General features: G+C 38.2%; 1 protein-coding gene across 13 annotated transcripts; it reads left to right on the forward strand.

The window, feature by feature from the left end:
- CLEC7A (C-type lectin domain containing 7A) lies at positions 2694–16225 on the forward strand. Of its 13 annotated transcripts, none has more exons than XM_005655667.3 (7): positions 2699–2913; positions 5102–5200; positions 6373–6510; positions 7878–8029; positions 9905–10023; positions 14425–14591; positions 15046–16225. In XM_005655667.3, exons 1-6 carry the CDS (start codon positions 2811–2813, stop codon positions 14555–14557), a joined length of 744 nt encoding a protein of 247 aa, XP_005655724.2. In that variant the 5' UTR covers positions 2699–2810; the 3' UTR covers positions 14558–14591; positions 15046–16225.

Here is a 17240-nt window from a genome sequence, read left to right on the forward strand (position 1 = left end):
AGGGTATGGCCCTAAAAAGTAAAAAAAACAAAATTATTGCATGAAGATTCTCCCACTGTGGGGGTGGGGTCTGAATTGGCAGTAAAAAGCTTTTTGTTACCGCCTGGAAAGTGCTCCTCTGTTTACTATTCTCTAGTTCTATTTAGTCCATGGGGCTTTCTTCCTTGAGCTAATTTATTAACTGAGGACAATCCCCTGCTTCCAGCTATCCTCTGCTTTTCCAAGGGTTGCATTATGGAACTAGAAGACTGATAGAGATTAAGATTAGATCCATACCACCACTTTGCAACATGTCTATGAAAAGTTGGAAAATTTTTGCAGCCAGCTAGGTAAAAGGGAGAAATTTTTTTCCTACTGAAGTCCCTTCCATGTTGATAGGTATTTGCGAGAACCACAGAACCCCTGGCACAGAACAACTCCATCCAAACTTCTGCACTAAGAGATTTAACAAACTGTAACAGAATCTTGCAGTTTAAGGCTATGTCCCTGGGGTGACCCTAGACCCTCTTAAAAATGCCTGCCTGAGAAAGCTCAGAGCTTCCAGGAGAATTTATTGGTTGTTCCAGAGGAAACTTGGAGATAGACAGATAAGCCTCTGAATCTTCTCTTAGAGCAATTACTTCGGAAGCCTGCAACTAAAATCCTCTCTCTGCCCTTTGAGATGTAAATTGACCGCCTAAAACTTTCATCAAGGTCCGGAAAGACATCTCTGAATGCAAACATTTAGGGAGTTAGGGATGTAATTGGCCCTCTAACGTCAGTGGGGGCACCACTTTGCTTCAACATGCACCACTGTCTCCCATCAAAAAAGATGGAGAGGAGTTCCTGTCGTGGCGCAGTGGTTAACGAATCCGACTAGGAACCATGAGGTTGCGGGTTCGATCCCTGCCCTTGTTCAGTGGGTTAACTATCCGGCGTTGCCGTGAGCTGTGGTGTGGGTTGCAGACGCGGCTCGGATCCTGCGTTGCTGTGGCTCTGGCGTAGGCCGGTGGCTACAGCTCCGATTGGACCCCTAGCCTGGGAACCTCCATATGCCGCGGGAGCGGCCCAAGAAATAGCAACAACAACAAAAGACAAAAAGACAAAAGACAAAAAAAAAAAAAAAAAAAATGGAGAAGTTTGTTTCTCTTTTGGAAAAAAGATCAATTAATAAATCTAGATGGTCTTATCACATGGATTAACCCTCTCAAGACCACTCAGTACCTTTCCCTTAGCACACCCCAGTCTTTAAAAAGTCTCTAGTCTCCTCTTTTGGGGAAGTCGAGTTCAGTTTATTTGGGGCCTTCTTTTCTGTTGTAATCATATAACTGAACAAAATCTGTCCTTGCTGCTTTAATGAGGGCCTAGGGTTTTTTGTCTTCGACAACTGCCAGATATCTCCTTCACTCTGTTTGCTTCAAAATCTTGTGAATGGGTTGAGTACCTCTAGTTTCCAGCAATGATAAGTGTTTTCCATATCTCATTAATTTGGGAATTACTATGGAAATCGGAAAAGAGGAAACATCAAGTATTTAATATAATATTCAGTCCCAGAATTCTCTATAAGCTGTTACTTGCCATGTAAGCGTATGGAATGGTAGCATAACAGAAGAGGTCATGGGTTTAGCAGTAAGAGTAGACTTTGGTTTCATTCCTTGCAATATTTTTAGTAGTTTCTTAAAATTGAGCAAGTGGATAAAATTTCTATGTCTCATTTTTGTCATTTGAAAATAGGACTAAACAACAAGGTCCTACACTATGACACAGGGAACTATATTCAATGTTTTGTGGGAATTCCTGTGGTGGCACAGCAGAAATGAATCTGACCAATATCCATGAGGATGCAGGTTTGATCCCTGGCCTTGCTCAGTGGTCTGGGATCCAGCTTTGCCATGAGCTATGATGCAGGTCACAGACGTGGCTCAGATTTTGTGTTGCTGTGGCCGTGGGGGAGGCTGGCAGGTGTAGCTCCAATTTGACCCCAGCATGGGAACTTCTATATACCCATGGGTGCGTATAAATCTTGTATAAATAATAATGGAAAATTATATGAAAAATAATACATAGGACTAAAAGAAATAGGACCAGTAGTGTCTAGCTCACAGACTTGTTGGAAAACTGAGATTGTATGAGAGAACATGTAGATGGGTAGTACTTAGCTCATAGTCATTGTTGAATAAATAATGTACTACTTTGTATTATCAACCCTGACAAATCCCAAAGAGATGTGTTACAGTGTACCTTCTAATGGCATCCTTCCTATAGCTACTGTCTCTGGGTTCTTCTGTTAGTCAGTGAGATTCTTCACAGGTAATCATTTTGTTCTTCTAATCCCAGCTCTGGCCAGATGAAAAGATGGATATTTGCTAAGTGTTTACTAGAAGCGTGAGTACATGAGTAAATGAATGAATGTATAGGTCTAGCAAAGTATTGGTGAATTCAAGGTATCAAAATTATTTTAAGTTTACCTAGGCCAAGTCAACTGATGATGTCCAATTCAGTTGTGAGACTGATGAAAGCAGCCCAAGACATGAATGGTGTCATTTGTCTTACATTTGGCCTGAAACAAAGATCTATCTCGTGTGCTACCTTTTCATTTTTTATGTGACATCAGTCTCAGAAACAGGATCTGAAGGTACCAATGGGAAGTTACCACAGCCTAGTTTTCATTTCCTGCTTTTGGGTAGCTGGTCGGACTACTTGTTAATGCTTAGTAAACCAATCCCACATGATTTGACTCCTAGATCCTCTTTTGTCTAGAGGCACTTGTCTTAGGAGAAGAGAGGGATGAGCTCGCAAATGCTGTGTCAGTTTAGAAACTCACTTGAACCATGGAATACCAGTCTCCTTTAGAAAATGTGGATGAAGATGGATACACTCAGTTAGACTTCAGCTCTCACAACCTCACCAGGAGATCTGTGGTCTCCGAGAAAGGTATTTTTTTTTCTTTCTGATTTCAACATTGTCAATCTCATCAACTGAAATTGGAAGTGGAAAAGAGAGGCGAGACGTGATTTGTTGGGCTTTTATTACTATATGTTGATTTTCAGAAATCGCTGAAGATTCTTTGAATGTGCACGAAGCCTTTTCTCTCAGCAACCATTCAGTGACCAATCATTAGTACAGTTGACCCTTGAGCAACAGGGGTTTGAACTGCACAGGTCCACTTATATATGGAGGTTTTTTAATCATAAATACTACAGTGCTACACCATCTGAAGTTGACTGAATCTGTGGAAGCTGAATGTAGATATGGAGAACGTCAAATACTGAGGGTCCACCATAAGTTATAGAGGAATTTTTTCGACTGTGGGAGGGTAGATGCCCTTAACCCCAGTGATGTTCAAGTGTCAAATTTATTTAAGTTAATTATTATGATGATGAAAAATACCTACAATTTCTCTATTCTCTAGAGATGGGCACTTCCAAAGTAAGAAGTTGTACTAAGTGAGGTGAAATGCAAAGATGAAAGAATTTTGACAGGAGTGACCTACTTGATAGAAATGAGTAAATTGTAGCATGGGATTTAAGGAAAGGTAAAGCAGGGATTCCTGTCGTGGCTCAGCAGAAACAGATCTGACTAGCACCCATGAGGACGCAGGTTCGATCCCTGGCCTTGTTCACTGGGTTAAAGATCAGGTGTTGTCGTGAGCTGTGGTGTAGGTCACGGATGATGCTCAGATCTGGCGTGGCTATGGCTGTGGTGTGGGCTAGTGGCTACAGCTCCCATTTGACCCCCAACCTGGAAACCTCCATATGCCTCGGGTGTGGCCCTAAAAAAGACAAAAATAAAAAAGAAAGGCAAAGCAGTGGATATGAACAACATCAAGATACTGGAGATCAGGAGAAGAATGAAAAGATGGAAAAAACAACTTGTGATTTTGTGGAAAAGGCCAAAGAAGTCAGAAGTCTTAGGGCTTAGAAGCCCAAATCTGAATTTTTTGTATGTGTGATAATGAGGTTGATTTGATATTCTTTTTTTTTATTTTTTGTAAAGGGAGTTTTTGTATGTCAGTGAAGAAATATATGTGTTAGATAAAAATATCCCATTATCAGGACACGAGTCTTAAACCAAATGTAAAAGAAGTGAAACCTGGACAAGGGCATTGGTCTCTTTAGGAGTTCCCTTTGTGGCTTAGCGTTAACAAACCTGACTAGGATCCACGAGGATGCGGGTTTGATCCCTGGCTTCGCTCAGTGGGTTAAGGATCCGGCGTTGCCCTAAGCTGTGGTGTAGGTCACAGAGGCAGCTCAGATCCTACGTTTCTGTGGCTGTGGTGTAGGCCGGCAGAGACCTCTCTCTTCATTGAATGAGCCATTTAATCTCCCCTGTAATTCTCCTATTTGAAAATTCTCTGAAATGCTCTTAATGCCTATTCTCAATCTTGGTGTAGGGGTATTAATAGAAAATGAATTTCTTGTTATCAAGGGAGAGTTTATTCACAGGTTTTGACGTCAGAATTTGCTCCCTTCTGCTTTCTGCTCATTCATATTGCACAATTATTTTCCTCTCATCGCTTGTGCAATTCTTTCCTTGGGCAACCTGTTGGGGGAGAGTGGAAAAACTATGCAAAAGATAGGGAGGTATGTGTGTGTTTACATGTATGTGTGGTTAAACGGTGGGTTATCTAGACTGTGCTAGTAGTCTAGGTGCCTTTATGTGTGTTAACTTATTTAATTTTCATAATAACATTTTGATGTATTAGTACCCTCACTTTTCACAAAGAGAATTGAAAAAAAACAAAAACAAAAACCAGAGGGCATAATTTTCCCAAGAGCATGCAACAAATAAGAGAAAGGGGAAGATTACTCTTAGAAACCAGTGCTATTTCTGCTCCATGAAGCTGTCTCAAGAAGGAGTATGCTTTCAGGAATCCTGATAGTGTAAGACATATAAACATCAATGTGGAGCTGAAATTTAGAGTGCACAAATACCAAGGCACTGCACTCAAGTTACAGTTTCAGAAACATGAAGAGGTATTGCTAAAAGGGGAGAAAAATTCAGATTATTCCAGATGAGTAGATATTTCGGGGATCAGATTTTGATGAACTAGAGAACTGAAATGTTCCATGATCCATTATCCAGTTACTTTACTCAATTTCTGCTCTCTTTGGCTCCTCAGGACCTTGTGCTGCATCCCCTTATTGGCGACCCATTACTGTGACTTTGGGAATTTTATGCTTGTTAATGTTGGTGATAGCTGTGGTCCTGGGTACCATGGGTGAGTACTGGAGGAGATGAGCAATGGCAGATATTTAATTAAAAATGTGTAATGATCTAGGCACTCTTTTAAGAGTGTAACATAATCTTATTTAATCTGCATATTGACCTTATTGAATTAGTGCTATTAGTTCTTATTTTAGTCCTGGCATCATAAACCAGTTAATGGTAGGAACGTGATTGGATGTTTAGGCAGTATGTCTAAAAAACTCATACTTTTAACTGCAGTGATCTACTACCTTCTTGAATAGCTGGTTTCAAAGCTGTGGAATTCCTAGGGTAAATGAATGAGAGGAAACCAGCGGAGGTGAAGAAGGAAGTACAATTAGTGCTTATCTTCCTAATGAAATAAATTCTTTAAAAAGACTATAAGACATTTTTATATCTCATGATTTAAAGAAAGTGTTTTGTACCTGGTCCTTTAATCTGAATTTTTTTTTTTTTTGGATAATACCAGGAAATACTTGCAGCACTTACCAAGTACTAAGTGGATATCTTTTGATGGAGAAATAAATTTACCTAGATTTTATATCTCACCCATTCTATTGTCCATATTTTTGTGCCTTCAGAGAGTCTTTATGAAAGATTTCTTAATTAGGTGTTTATTGAGTACATTCTGTGTTATAGGCGGGTTCTCAAGAAGGTCCCATTTTTATATTTTATTTTTTTATTTATTTTTGGAAGCACCTGCTACATGAGGAAATTCCCAGGCCAGGGATCAAAGCTGCACCACAAGCAGTGACCCGAGCCTCTACAGGGACAGCCCCAGATCCTTAACCTGCTGCACCACTGGGGAACTCCTCTTGGAGCTCTCATTTTTAAATGATAGATGAAAGAAAGAAGATTTATTACTATTTCAAATTGACCATGGCTCCAATTGACTGTATATCGTTTGCCTCTTGCTTTCTCCCTCACACTCTTTCTTCTCTATCAGCTTCATTTTTCTCTTTTGTATTATACCTTCTTCATGGAAGTTATTTCTTTTTTCTATCTATTTAATCTACCATCTATTTTATCTCTATCTTTTGTCTATCTTTAGCTCTCCATCAGCAATGTATTATCTCTTTATCACTAATTAAGAATGTACCCCTTTATATATGGTTATGGGATTTTAATTCTCAAACATAGTAAAATGACTTTTTTCCCTCTCATTATTGCTGTTGGGCTATGAAGCTATTTGGAGATCAAGTTCAGGGAACAACATGTTGAAGAATGACAGCTTCCCATCAAGAAATAAAAACAACCAGAGTCAACCCACACAATCATCTTTAGAAGAGGGTGAGGATACCACCAAGGCTCTCCCAACCACAGGCAAGGGCTGAGTTAAAGGATTAATAGAACCTTTGTTTAAGAAGCATTAATTGTTGGTGCTAAGATTTGGAACAGGGCTGCAGAAGTGCGTTTACATGCAGTGATTGTGCATTAAAGGAAAGCACACAGCAGTATTACCTCAGTCAGAAGCCTCTGTCATAAATACAATAACTTGATATCTTAAAGACCTTCTGAACTTCGTTGATCGGTTCCAAATTAGATTTTTTTTTTTTTTTCAAATCAGTAACTCATTCATCACAGACTATGTATGGAGGCTCATGGAGATTGCATAATTTGATGCAAAGGGACAAAAGATCCTAAGGGGATTGATGTTTTAAAGTGGCATAGTTAAAGTAGGAAATCAGACATCAGAAAAGAAAAAAAGCGATAGAAGGGAAAATGCTGCTAAGAATTAAGATGCTGTATTAAACATGCACAGGAGAGAGAGAGACCTAAGATAATGTTTCTGAAAACTCTGGTTAAATGCGTTTTTACAAGTTCATTGATTTAATTACTATTTTATATACAGGAAACCTCGATTTCTTTCTTTTTTTTCTTTTTGCCTTTTGAGGGCTGTGCTCAAGGCATATGGAGGTTCCCAGGCTAGGAGTCCAATTGGAGCTGCAGCCGCCAGCCTATGCCACAGCCACAGCAACGTGGGATCTGAGCCGCATCTGGGACCTACACCAGAGCTCACGGCAAGGCTGGATCCTTAACCCACTGAGCGAGGCCAGGGATTGAACCCACATTCTCATAGATGCTAGTCAGATTTGCTAACTGGTGAGCCACGAAGGGAACTCCAAAACCTCAATTTCTAATTGCATCTTTATTGACTATGATGATATTTTGACTTCAGTTTTTCATCTCTGGGCACACACCTCCTCACTATTTTATCACAATACTCTCTGTAAGTGAATAATGGCTTTATGCTTTTATCTCTCTCTCTCTTTTTTTTGGAAAATTGCGTTCTGACATGGATCTCACACCTGTAAAATAAGTTAACATGAAATTACAGTTCACCTTAACGATTGATTTTGTGTTGATTTATTTTAGAAGTTATCATGGAGAAAGGGAGTTCTGGGCTGACTTTGAAGGAATGGAAGAAAATTAAGAAGGGAGGGAGGGTCAATGGTCTAAAACACAGTTTATAGTTACTTAGGTCAATTTTTAAGTTGAAATGAATAGGTTTTTTTTTTTTTAATATGGTTTCTTCTGTCAAATCATATCCCTATCATCTGAATAGAACATGAAATGAATTAATGACAACTCATTGATTGTTTTTTAAGTGTCCTTAGGATGAATGGTGCTTGCACTGAAAGAGGTATTGGCATAGGATGGACCTCATTGTATTTATCTTTTATTTCCAGGAGTTCTTTCTAGCTCTTGTCCCCCTAACTGGATCACACATGAGAATAGCTGTTATCTATTTAGCACATCATTAGATTCCTGGAATAGAAGTAAAAGACAATGCTCTCAACTGGGTTCTTATCTCCTGAAGATAGACAGCTCCAAAGAGCTGGTAAGTGTAGATTTCAGCTATAATAACCTATGACCTATACTGAGCAGAAAAATGGACATAGATTCCAGGTCACAGTGATTTTTCCCTAAGAGAATATCCTTTTACATAGTATTCATAATTGTAATAATAGCATGGATTAAGTGAGTAAAGTATATATTCCCTCTCTTTTTAATTAAACTAAGCACATTTTATTTCAAAATAAATCCTTCTACCACAACTCCCAGTGTGCATGATTGTAATAAGCAGGCCACTCCTCATTTCTTGCGGGTTTGGATTTCAATTTTTAAATTGGTAGAGTTAAAAGGAAAATTCTTCCTTTGTCATGATAATTAACAAGGAAATGTCAGCTATGATAATCTCCATTTATAAATCATTTACTCCTTGCAAGATACTGGGAAAGGCAAAGAGGTTTAAAACCATAGCTTGCAATAGCAATGTTCATGTATATAGTAAGAAAATAGAAACAATTCAAAGGCTATTAAAAGTTAAATGTCTAGTATTGGCAACAAATATAGAAGTTAAGAGAGACGTTTCCCTTGTGGCTCAGGAGTATTCAACAGAACTAGGATCCAGAGGGATACAGGTTTGATCCCTGCCCTTGTTCAGTGGGTTAAAGATCTGGTGTTGTCCTGAGCTGTGGTGTAGGTAGCAGACATGCCTCGAATCCTGCATTGCTGTGGCTGTGGTATAGGCCAGCAGCTGTACCTCCAATTCAACCCCTAGCCTGGAAATGTCCATATGCCACAGGTGGGGCCCTAAAAAGAAAAAATAAATCAATAAGTTCAGAGAGAGAAATCCCTTTTAGCATAAACATTTTACAGAATAAGTGTGACTTAATACATCATGAATGAAGGATAGAACTCAGACGGGCTGAGATGAGAAGGGGTTAATAATCAGGAAACATTTTATGCTATTAATTTAAATAATCTATAACTCTATGTTTGCTTTTTATTAATCCAATTTTTTTTTTTTTTGGCTTCTGACCTGTCTTACACAACAGCTGTAGTTCCCATAAAACTTAATAGAAGTAAATGTATGATAAAGAAAGACCAAGGGATTGGAAGTGTGTCTGGCTTATAGACCTTTCTGTAATTGCCACTATATTGTGCTATATTTGTCAATAATTCAAATATGATCATTAACTGATAAATAACAAGGTGCTACTCCGTAACAGAGAACTACATTCAATATCCTATAATAAATCATAAAGAAAAAGAATATAAAAAGAATGTATATGTATACACACATATATGTAACTGTATAAACGCATATACATATATATACACATATATATGTAACTATATACATACAACTGAAATACTTTGCTCTTTAACAGAAATTAACACAACATTGTAAATCAACTATACTTCAGTAAAAAACACATAGATGTGGTCATTAACCCCGGATTACATATTCATAAAACATGCAGTAGACTAAACTATTTTTAAAATTGTCATATAACTTTGAGAAGCATTTATTGACAAAGATCTTATAAATTTATATTTTTAATTAAAATTATGGAGAAGATAGTGGCCTTTCATCCATGGCATTACCAGAGGGAGGTTCCTCTTTGGATTTTTTGTCAGGTAGTTTGAACGTGAAAGTAGTGCAATTTTGACATTATGGCTCTATTCTTTATTGGAAAATTCAGCAACAATGACTGAAAAAATGAGAGATGCACTTTGAGACACTCAGAGCATTCAAGAGTTGGCACTTTTCTGTAGGCTGACACCAGCATATGCATAATCTTCTACTAAGGTGACTCATTCTGTTGTCTCTCAAAATCTGTAATATCTCTTCCTGCATCTTCTCTTTGTCTATATCATCTCTGTCTCTCTCTTTTCTTGATGTTTTGGTATTCATGTTTTCTTACAGGAATTTATATCAAGGCATGTGTCTTCCCAACCTGATCATTCATTTTGGATAGGGCTTTCTCACAGCCAGACTGAAGGGCCATGGCTTTGGGAGGATGGCTCCATGTTACTGTCTAACTTGTAAGTATCTGAAGATACAAAGTTTCATACCTTTTCTCAGCAAAAGTTAGTTAAGAATCTGATCTGTTGGGAGTTGCCGTCGTGGCTCAGTGGCTAACGAATCCGACTAGGAACCATGAGGTTTTGGGTTCGATCCCTGGCCTTGCCCAGTGGGTTAAGGATCCAACGTTGCCGTGAGCTGTGGTGTAGGTCACAGACGTGGCTGGGATCTGGCGTTGCTGTGGCTGTGGTGTAGGCCAGTGGCTACAGCTCCAATTTGACCCCTAGCCTGGGAATCTCCATGTGCCGCAGGAGCGGCCCAAGAAATGGTAAAAAGACTAAAAAAAAAAAAAAAAAGAATCTGATCTGTTGACTATAATAAGGAAGAGAGAGAAAAAGATACATAGTGATAGGAAGAAAGAAAGAGGGAGCCAGGAAAAAAGAAAACAGAGGGTAGAGGAAGACTTGAGAGTCAAAAGGAGCTGAGTGGTCACTGTGAACTGTCAACACAGTGTGTTTCCTCAGCTTTCATAGGAGGAGGGCATGTATTTGAAGCTGTCCAACCAGGAGCAGTCACTGTGACGTGGTGTAAAACTGTGGTTAAAAGCATGACTTTGAACTCAGTTCTCGGCTTGGGTCAGTGACTGGCCCACTCACTGTGTGAGACTGGATAACATGCTTTAACTTATCTGAGCCTCTCTTTGCCATCTGTAAATGAAAATAAAAATAGTACCTACCACTTAGGATTTTGAAATAGAGGAGAGAAAAGTAAACTCCCTTAGCACAGTGTCATGCACATAGTTAATGTGCAATACATGCTTTATTATTAATTTGAAGAACAACCACATTTCATATTTTATAAAGATCTTTTAAACAGATTTTGCATTTGCAAGATTATAAATTCTTCCTCAGTGTATGTGTATACACTAATATACACACAATGAAGGAAAATTTCTATATGGAGATTTATGATGAGGAGTCAGCTTGCTTGATTATAAAAACTGAGAATTTCCACAATCTGGCGTCTGCAAGCTGGGAACACAGGGGAGCTGGCAGTGTAATGCAGCCCAAGTATGAAGGGCTTAGAAGCAGAGGGGCAGCAGTGTAAAACCCAGGGCAAGGGCAGGAGAAAGCAAGATGACATGAGATGTCTCTACTCACACAGTAAGGCAGGAAAAAGGAACAAATATATTCTTCTGCCTTTTTGTTCTGTCCAGCCCCTGGATGGACTGGATAATATCCATTCACATTGGGGAAAGTCATCTATTTTACTGAGGTCACTGACTCAAAGGACACACTCAGAAATAATGTTGGATCTGGCGATGGCCAGTAGAATCAACACATGAAATCAACTGTCACAGATTGCTGAAGTTTCTTCACTGCAGTTGTCATTCGTTTTCTTCTTAATATCTGTAGAGTATGAACATATATTTCCCCTTTTAAACTTCATCCTTGGTGTGTTCTGTGTATATGCGTGTGTGTATGTGTGCCTACATAATCGCAATGCTAAGTGATTTTACTTTTTCTTTCCTTTTTTTTTATTCCCATCTACCTCAGTGGATGTAGTTTTCAAAGAAAGAATGGTGGCTTTGTTGATTCTTTCTCTGTGTCTTTCTTTTTCTTTTTTCCTTAATTTTCCATACTGAAATTAAACTCTGTCAAATCCTATTTGATCCCACCAGTCAAAGAGGAGCACCATAAACCTGAGACTGTTTAAATACTCCACTTTGGTTTTTTTACTGTCAGTCTATCTATTTATCTATCTATCTATCTATATATCTATCTGCCTACCTACCTACCTACCTGTCTATCATCTATAAATACATCGAGTAAAAAGACTATATATATGGTTACACTCTTATTGTAGGTTCAGGTAGAAAAACCGTGAGTACCAGCTCGTGTTCAACATCACGGGACATTTTTTCTCTCACTCGCCACCTGGTGGCAAGGTTGAGACATGCACTTTTCACTGCTATTCTTTTCTATTGGTAGCGTCCTTTTCCATTTACTCCTATACCAAAATCGTCCTTTGTTTTCCAGTTTCTGTAGGATTTTCTATTACATTTCCATCTTGAATGCACTTATTTCATAGAATTAAATTGAATAAATGGTATCCCAGCAATTGATGGCGTCTTGGATGCCATTTTCATTGAAAAATGCAGCTCCGGAAAACTGTAGATATGTATATTAAGCAGTTGATTAGATTTTCCCACATGTTAATGGTTTTCATTGCTTCTTATTCCTTTCTGCTTCTCCTTCCTTCGCTTTTGAGTAATTTTCTTAAATCTGAAGAATACCCTTTAGTATTTCTTTTAGAGTTGAAATTTTAAAATTGAGTTCTCTGTGCTCATCTAAAACTGTCTTCATTTTAAGTTTTACAAATATTCTGAGTTAAAATTAGAAATTTGCAGTTTTCTCTCTCAGGCATTCAAAGGTATCATTACAATGCGTTCTGTTTTTGAAAGGTCAGCTATTTGAAAGTAATATGTTTTAAATCTGATACTTTTTTTTCAGCTTTGACATTTTCTTCAAATGTTGCTTCCTCTCTTCTGAAATTTTAGTTATATGTATTACAGCCCCATTCACAATATCCTACATACCGTTTTTTACCCTATATTTTCATCAGTTTTTTCTTTAATCTATATTTACTTTTCTCATATAATTCCGGTTATTTTTTCCTCATCTGTATTTAGTCTGCTGTTAAAAGCCTCAATTTAGTTTTTAATTTTGTTAGTTTTTGTTTTATAATTCCTCAAATCTACCCACTCTCTATAATTTCTTGCTTTCTTCCAACATTCCCCACATTTTCTTTTAACTCCTAGAATACATTGTCTAGTAGTTTTAAGATTTGTGTTTGATTATACCAGTATTTCACACTTGTGTGTACCTGTTTCTATATCTTTTTCTTCTATTTTTTGTTCATGTTGATTTGTTTTCTTATGTCCCCGAGTATTTCCGATAGTGTGCTTAACATTACATCTTAAACGTTGTAAAATTAATTTGAAATCTACAGAGTGGCTTTTGATTTGCTGCCGGTAGGCACTATTGGTTGGGAATAGCACAAACTGCTGATTAGGATCACATGTTGATGTTATACCACTTGTTTCACTTCCCTTAGCCCAAGCACAGGGAATGTATCGGCAATCTTGACAAAATATATATCTTACTTTTCTATAGCACTTGCTTGTCTTAAGTTTTCTGTTGCCATTTTAATATATGACTAGCGCAGGAGTTCCATCGTGGCTCAGTGGTTAGCGAATCCAACTAGGAACCATGAGGGTTCAGGTTCGATCCCTGGCCTTGCTCAGTGGGTTAAGGATCCAGCATTGCCGTGAGCTGTGGTGTAGGCTGCAGATGCGGCTCCGATCCTGCATTGCTGTGGCTCTGGCGTAGGCTGGCGGCTATGACTCCGATTAGACCCCTGGCTTGGGAACCTACATATGCCGCGGGAGCGGCCCTAGAAATGGTGAAAAGACAAATAAAATAAAATAAAATATGACTAGCGGATTCTCTACTAAAGTCCTAAGGGTGGATCCAAATCAATGTGTTGATGTGTTACTACTTGCTGGTGACAGTAATTTAATTTGGCTCTGGACATATCCCAACATCTTTTAGATGTCAAGAAAATATTTTTGGAGAAGAACACTGGTCATGATTCACCCTGAGCAGGATCAAAATAATTTCTTGCCTTAGCCTAGTCATTTCAATAGAAGAATTCGCTCAGTCCTCAACCTCAGAGCTAAGACGAGGTCAACACACAAGATGAAAGAGTACCCGATCATAGCTTTTACACTGAGGCTCACTCAGTGATGTCCTTTGAGCGTGACTAAATAATGCTGCTCCTACAGGAATCCAAAGAGCAAATAGAATGGAGCCAGGCTTCTGTGTACGCATGGGTATTCTCAGAATTGTCTGTCATTATGTTGCAATACAGTTCAATCTTCAGGATACATTAAAAATATGGAGTTGTTTGAACTGCCTTTAAATAGCTTTGCTATCTATGATCCTTCCCTTGATACCCATGATCCCTTTCAAGAAGAATTCTTCTACTTGGTCTACTCAGTAAATACACCCAATGAAATTTTACCAAACTGTTGCTTTATTTAGTAAATACACTTCTAAGTAAAATGTTGACAGTTAAGAACTAGCTATAAACTATTAAATGGTTTTTACTTCTTGTCAGAAGTTTAATTTCATGCCACTAATAGTATTTCTTTAAAAAGTTTTAAGTCATTTTTATGCCTGCATAATGCAGGCTACTTAGCAGCAAGTAGAATCTAAATGCAAGTTTCCTTTTTCAGTAATATTTACACTTCAGAAATTCTTTTCGCTGATATCCTTCCCAATTTATTCCAGCGTTGTGCAGATAGTAAACAGTATTCCTTAAGTTTATCCTAACCTTATTGTATTATATTTTAACAGGTTTCAGATCAGAAGCACAGTTACCCAAAAAGAGTCATCTCACAATTGTGTATGGATTCATGTGTCAGACTTTTATGACCAACTTTGCAGTGTGCCTTCATATAGTATTTGTGAGAAGAAGCTGTCAATATAACGGTGAAGATGTTGCTGTGGGGGAACCGAGAGAAGTAAGGAGAGTAGAAAACAAAAGAGAAAAGGGGAGATATTTGAGCTCAAAATAAAGGCTGAAAATATCAAGAGAGCCCAGCCATCTTTAATCTCAGCTGCGAAACAGGATGGGGAGGCTGTGTCACCAAACTCTATTGGGCAACCCAGTATGTGTTCTAAGTATTACAGCCCTAAAAACAGAGACAGGGCTGCTGAACTTGAATTTTCATTCTCCCATTGACTTGGTGTTTACCTGGGATTGATGCAGGCACCTCATACCTCTGAGAGAAAAGTTATATTCCTTATGCTTCTTTTTGAAATGAAAACTTTGAAACTAAACAGCTTAGGGTCCTTCCTTGTCATTCGCCCTGACTTAATATCACCCTAAACGCAATCACCCATAAGCAGAAGTTTAGACAACCTGAGCATAATTGCCTGTGGGTTAAAGATTTATCAACACATGATGTTTTTCAGGAACTTTCCTAGTTTGTTCTCAATATGCCCTTTGCACAAGTATTATTATTCTAGGCAATAACCCAGAAGACCACCGTCATGGACATCTCCTGACTCCAGCTTTGAGGACTAAGATCCCCCCAAAGAAAGAAGAATGCATGTTTGTCCCAACCCTGATTCCTATCTGAAAACCTGTTTTTCTCCTTTTTTATTATAAAACTAACAATTCTTTCTAAGGTGGGGAGGGGGCAGAGTCTTTAAGGCATCAGCTTGCTGTGGACCCTCCTTTGCCTGGCAAAGCAATAAAGCTATTTTTTTTCTCCCTTCCCCAGAACTCTGTCTCTGCATTTCAGTTCGGCACCAGCAGACAGAGGCCAAACTCCAGCAACAGGATTAGCCACAAATTCTTGGTGTTTCAAGGACATCCTAATTGCTGACTGACCCAGAGTGGTGGTGTTGTTTTTTTTGTTCTTGAAATGTGCACATATGGCGTGTTTCCATGACTTGCTTCTCCATGTTAGCAGTCTGTCCCACACAGGTGGAAATCTTTTTTGAATGGTTAAATGAAAACAAGGGAAAAAAAAAAAAAAAAACTTCACTACAACCAGAGCCATTTTATTATTTTATTCATCAATATAGTCATGATTATGATTGAAAGCATCATAAAAAAATCCGTGCTTTCATCTTTTTTTCCTCAAATAGCAGAGCGTATCTCTGACTAAGAGAATCTTGTACAATATGAAGTTGTAAGGAATCTGCTCTTATAAGAAAGTGTTCTCCTTTTAAAATATGATCAATCAAAAAATCTGATAATGAGTATTAAAAAAACCTGTCCTACTGACATTTGACATTTTGTAATGCAAAACACATTTTTTATTATTTTTTCATCATTTTTTGGGGTTTTCCCTCAGTAATTATGTGAAAAGACATTATTGGAACATAACTAAGTTTCCTCATATGATGATTTGTCTCTCTTACTTTCTTTTAAATTTTCCCCATGATGCGATTTATGTTTCCAACGGGGATTTCCATATTATTGGAGAGGCATTTACAGCCTCTATTCGGTCTCTAATCCTCTAATCGCATTCTAATCAAATCAATTAGTATGTGAACAGAGATTGTGTCAAGGTCACTGGATTGTTCACTTTAAAATCATTAATGTTCTGTAAATTTCGCTTTAATAAAAATGTTAGTTAAAGAACTTCCAGCCTTTAAATTATGTGCCCTTGTGTAATTTGCCCTCTCCCCCAAAATGATGACAGATTAAAGAACTGGGGAGATGGGTGTGTACTAGGTAGTTTTGTATTGAAGAATCAATTTTGCATCCTAACAATGTAAACATCTAAGAGGAGAACATAGAGATTTTTGATGAAGGTGACTACTGTCTTTTAATATACTAACTTGTCACTATCTGAAAAGAAACGTGGGTGGGAAAAGATAATTCAGGTTGAGCGTTAAGGCACCAAGTGGGACTTGGATGAGATGCCATGTGGTCTCATTTTGTGTTTGGTTCAGTTGGTCCCTCCTGAGTCCTCGGATGAAGTGGATGCATTGAAGACATGATGCTAATCAAGAGAAATAATTTTGTATGTGGACCTGCCAGCTGTACTTATGTAGAACAGGCAGGCTAGGGAACAAATAACCTAGGACTCAAATGTGACCTTGACATAATGGATGGTCTAAAGTAAGGGTGCTGTAGGCTGTCCAAGGCGTACCATACCTCCCATATTAATGCATATTTAGACCACAGAGCATGTGGAAACGGGCATAGGAATGAATAGAAAACATCCATTCTTTTCTGAGGGACAGAAGAGGGAAAATAACTGCTCACTGACATTACGTGTAAAGGATAAATTCAAGATAAATAATGATCATCTTCGAGGAAACAGTCACCCATTCAAGGGCCACCACCTTCTCTTGCCCGAGTTATTGCAGTTCCTTTCAAAGTAGTTTCCTGGTATCTACATTCATCTTTCTACAGTCCAGGTACAAACATAGCAGAGCGATTCAATTAAATTTAAGACAAATCAGGCCAGCAAGCTACTAACTCTCCTGCATATCTGAGTTAAAAAAAAAAAGTCAAAACAAAAAGACCTTTACAATTGTCTAAAGACAATTACTAGTGACTACTTTATTTCTACAAGCTAAGCTATTTTTTTTCCTTTTCACTCATTCTATTTAGGATGCTGGTTTCTCTGCTGTTTCTCAACCAGAGC

The sequence above is a fragment of the Sus scrofa genome, chromosome 5 (genome assembly GCF_000003025.6).
Source record: "Sus scrofa isolate TJ Tabasco breed Duroc chromosome 5, Sscrofa11.1, whole genome shotgun sequence".
Taxonomy (NCBI): Eukaryota; Metazoa; Chordata; class Mammalia; order Artiodactyla; family Suidae; genus Sus; species Sus scrofa.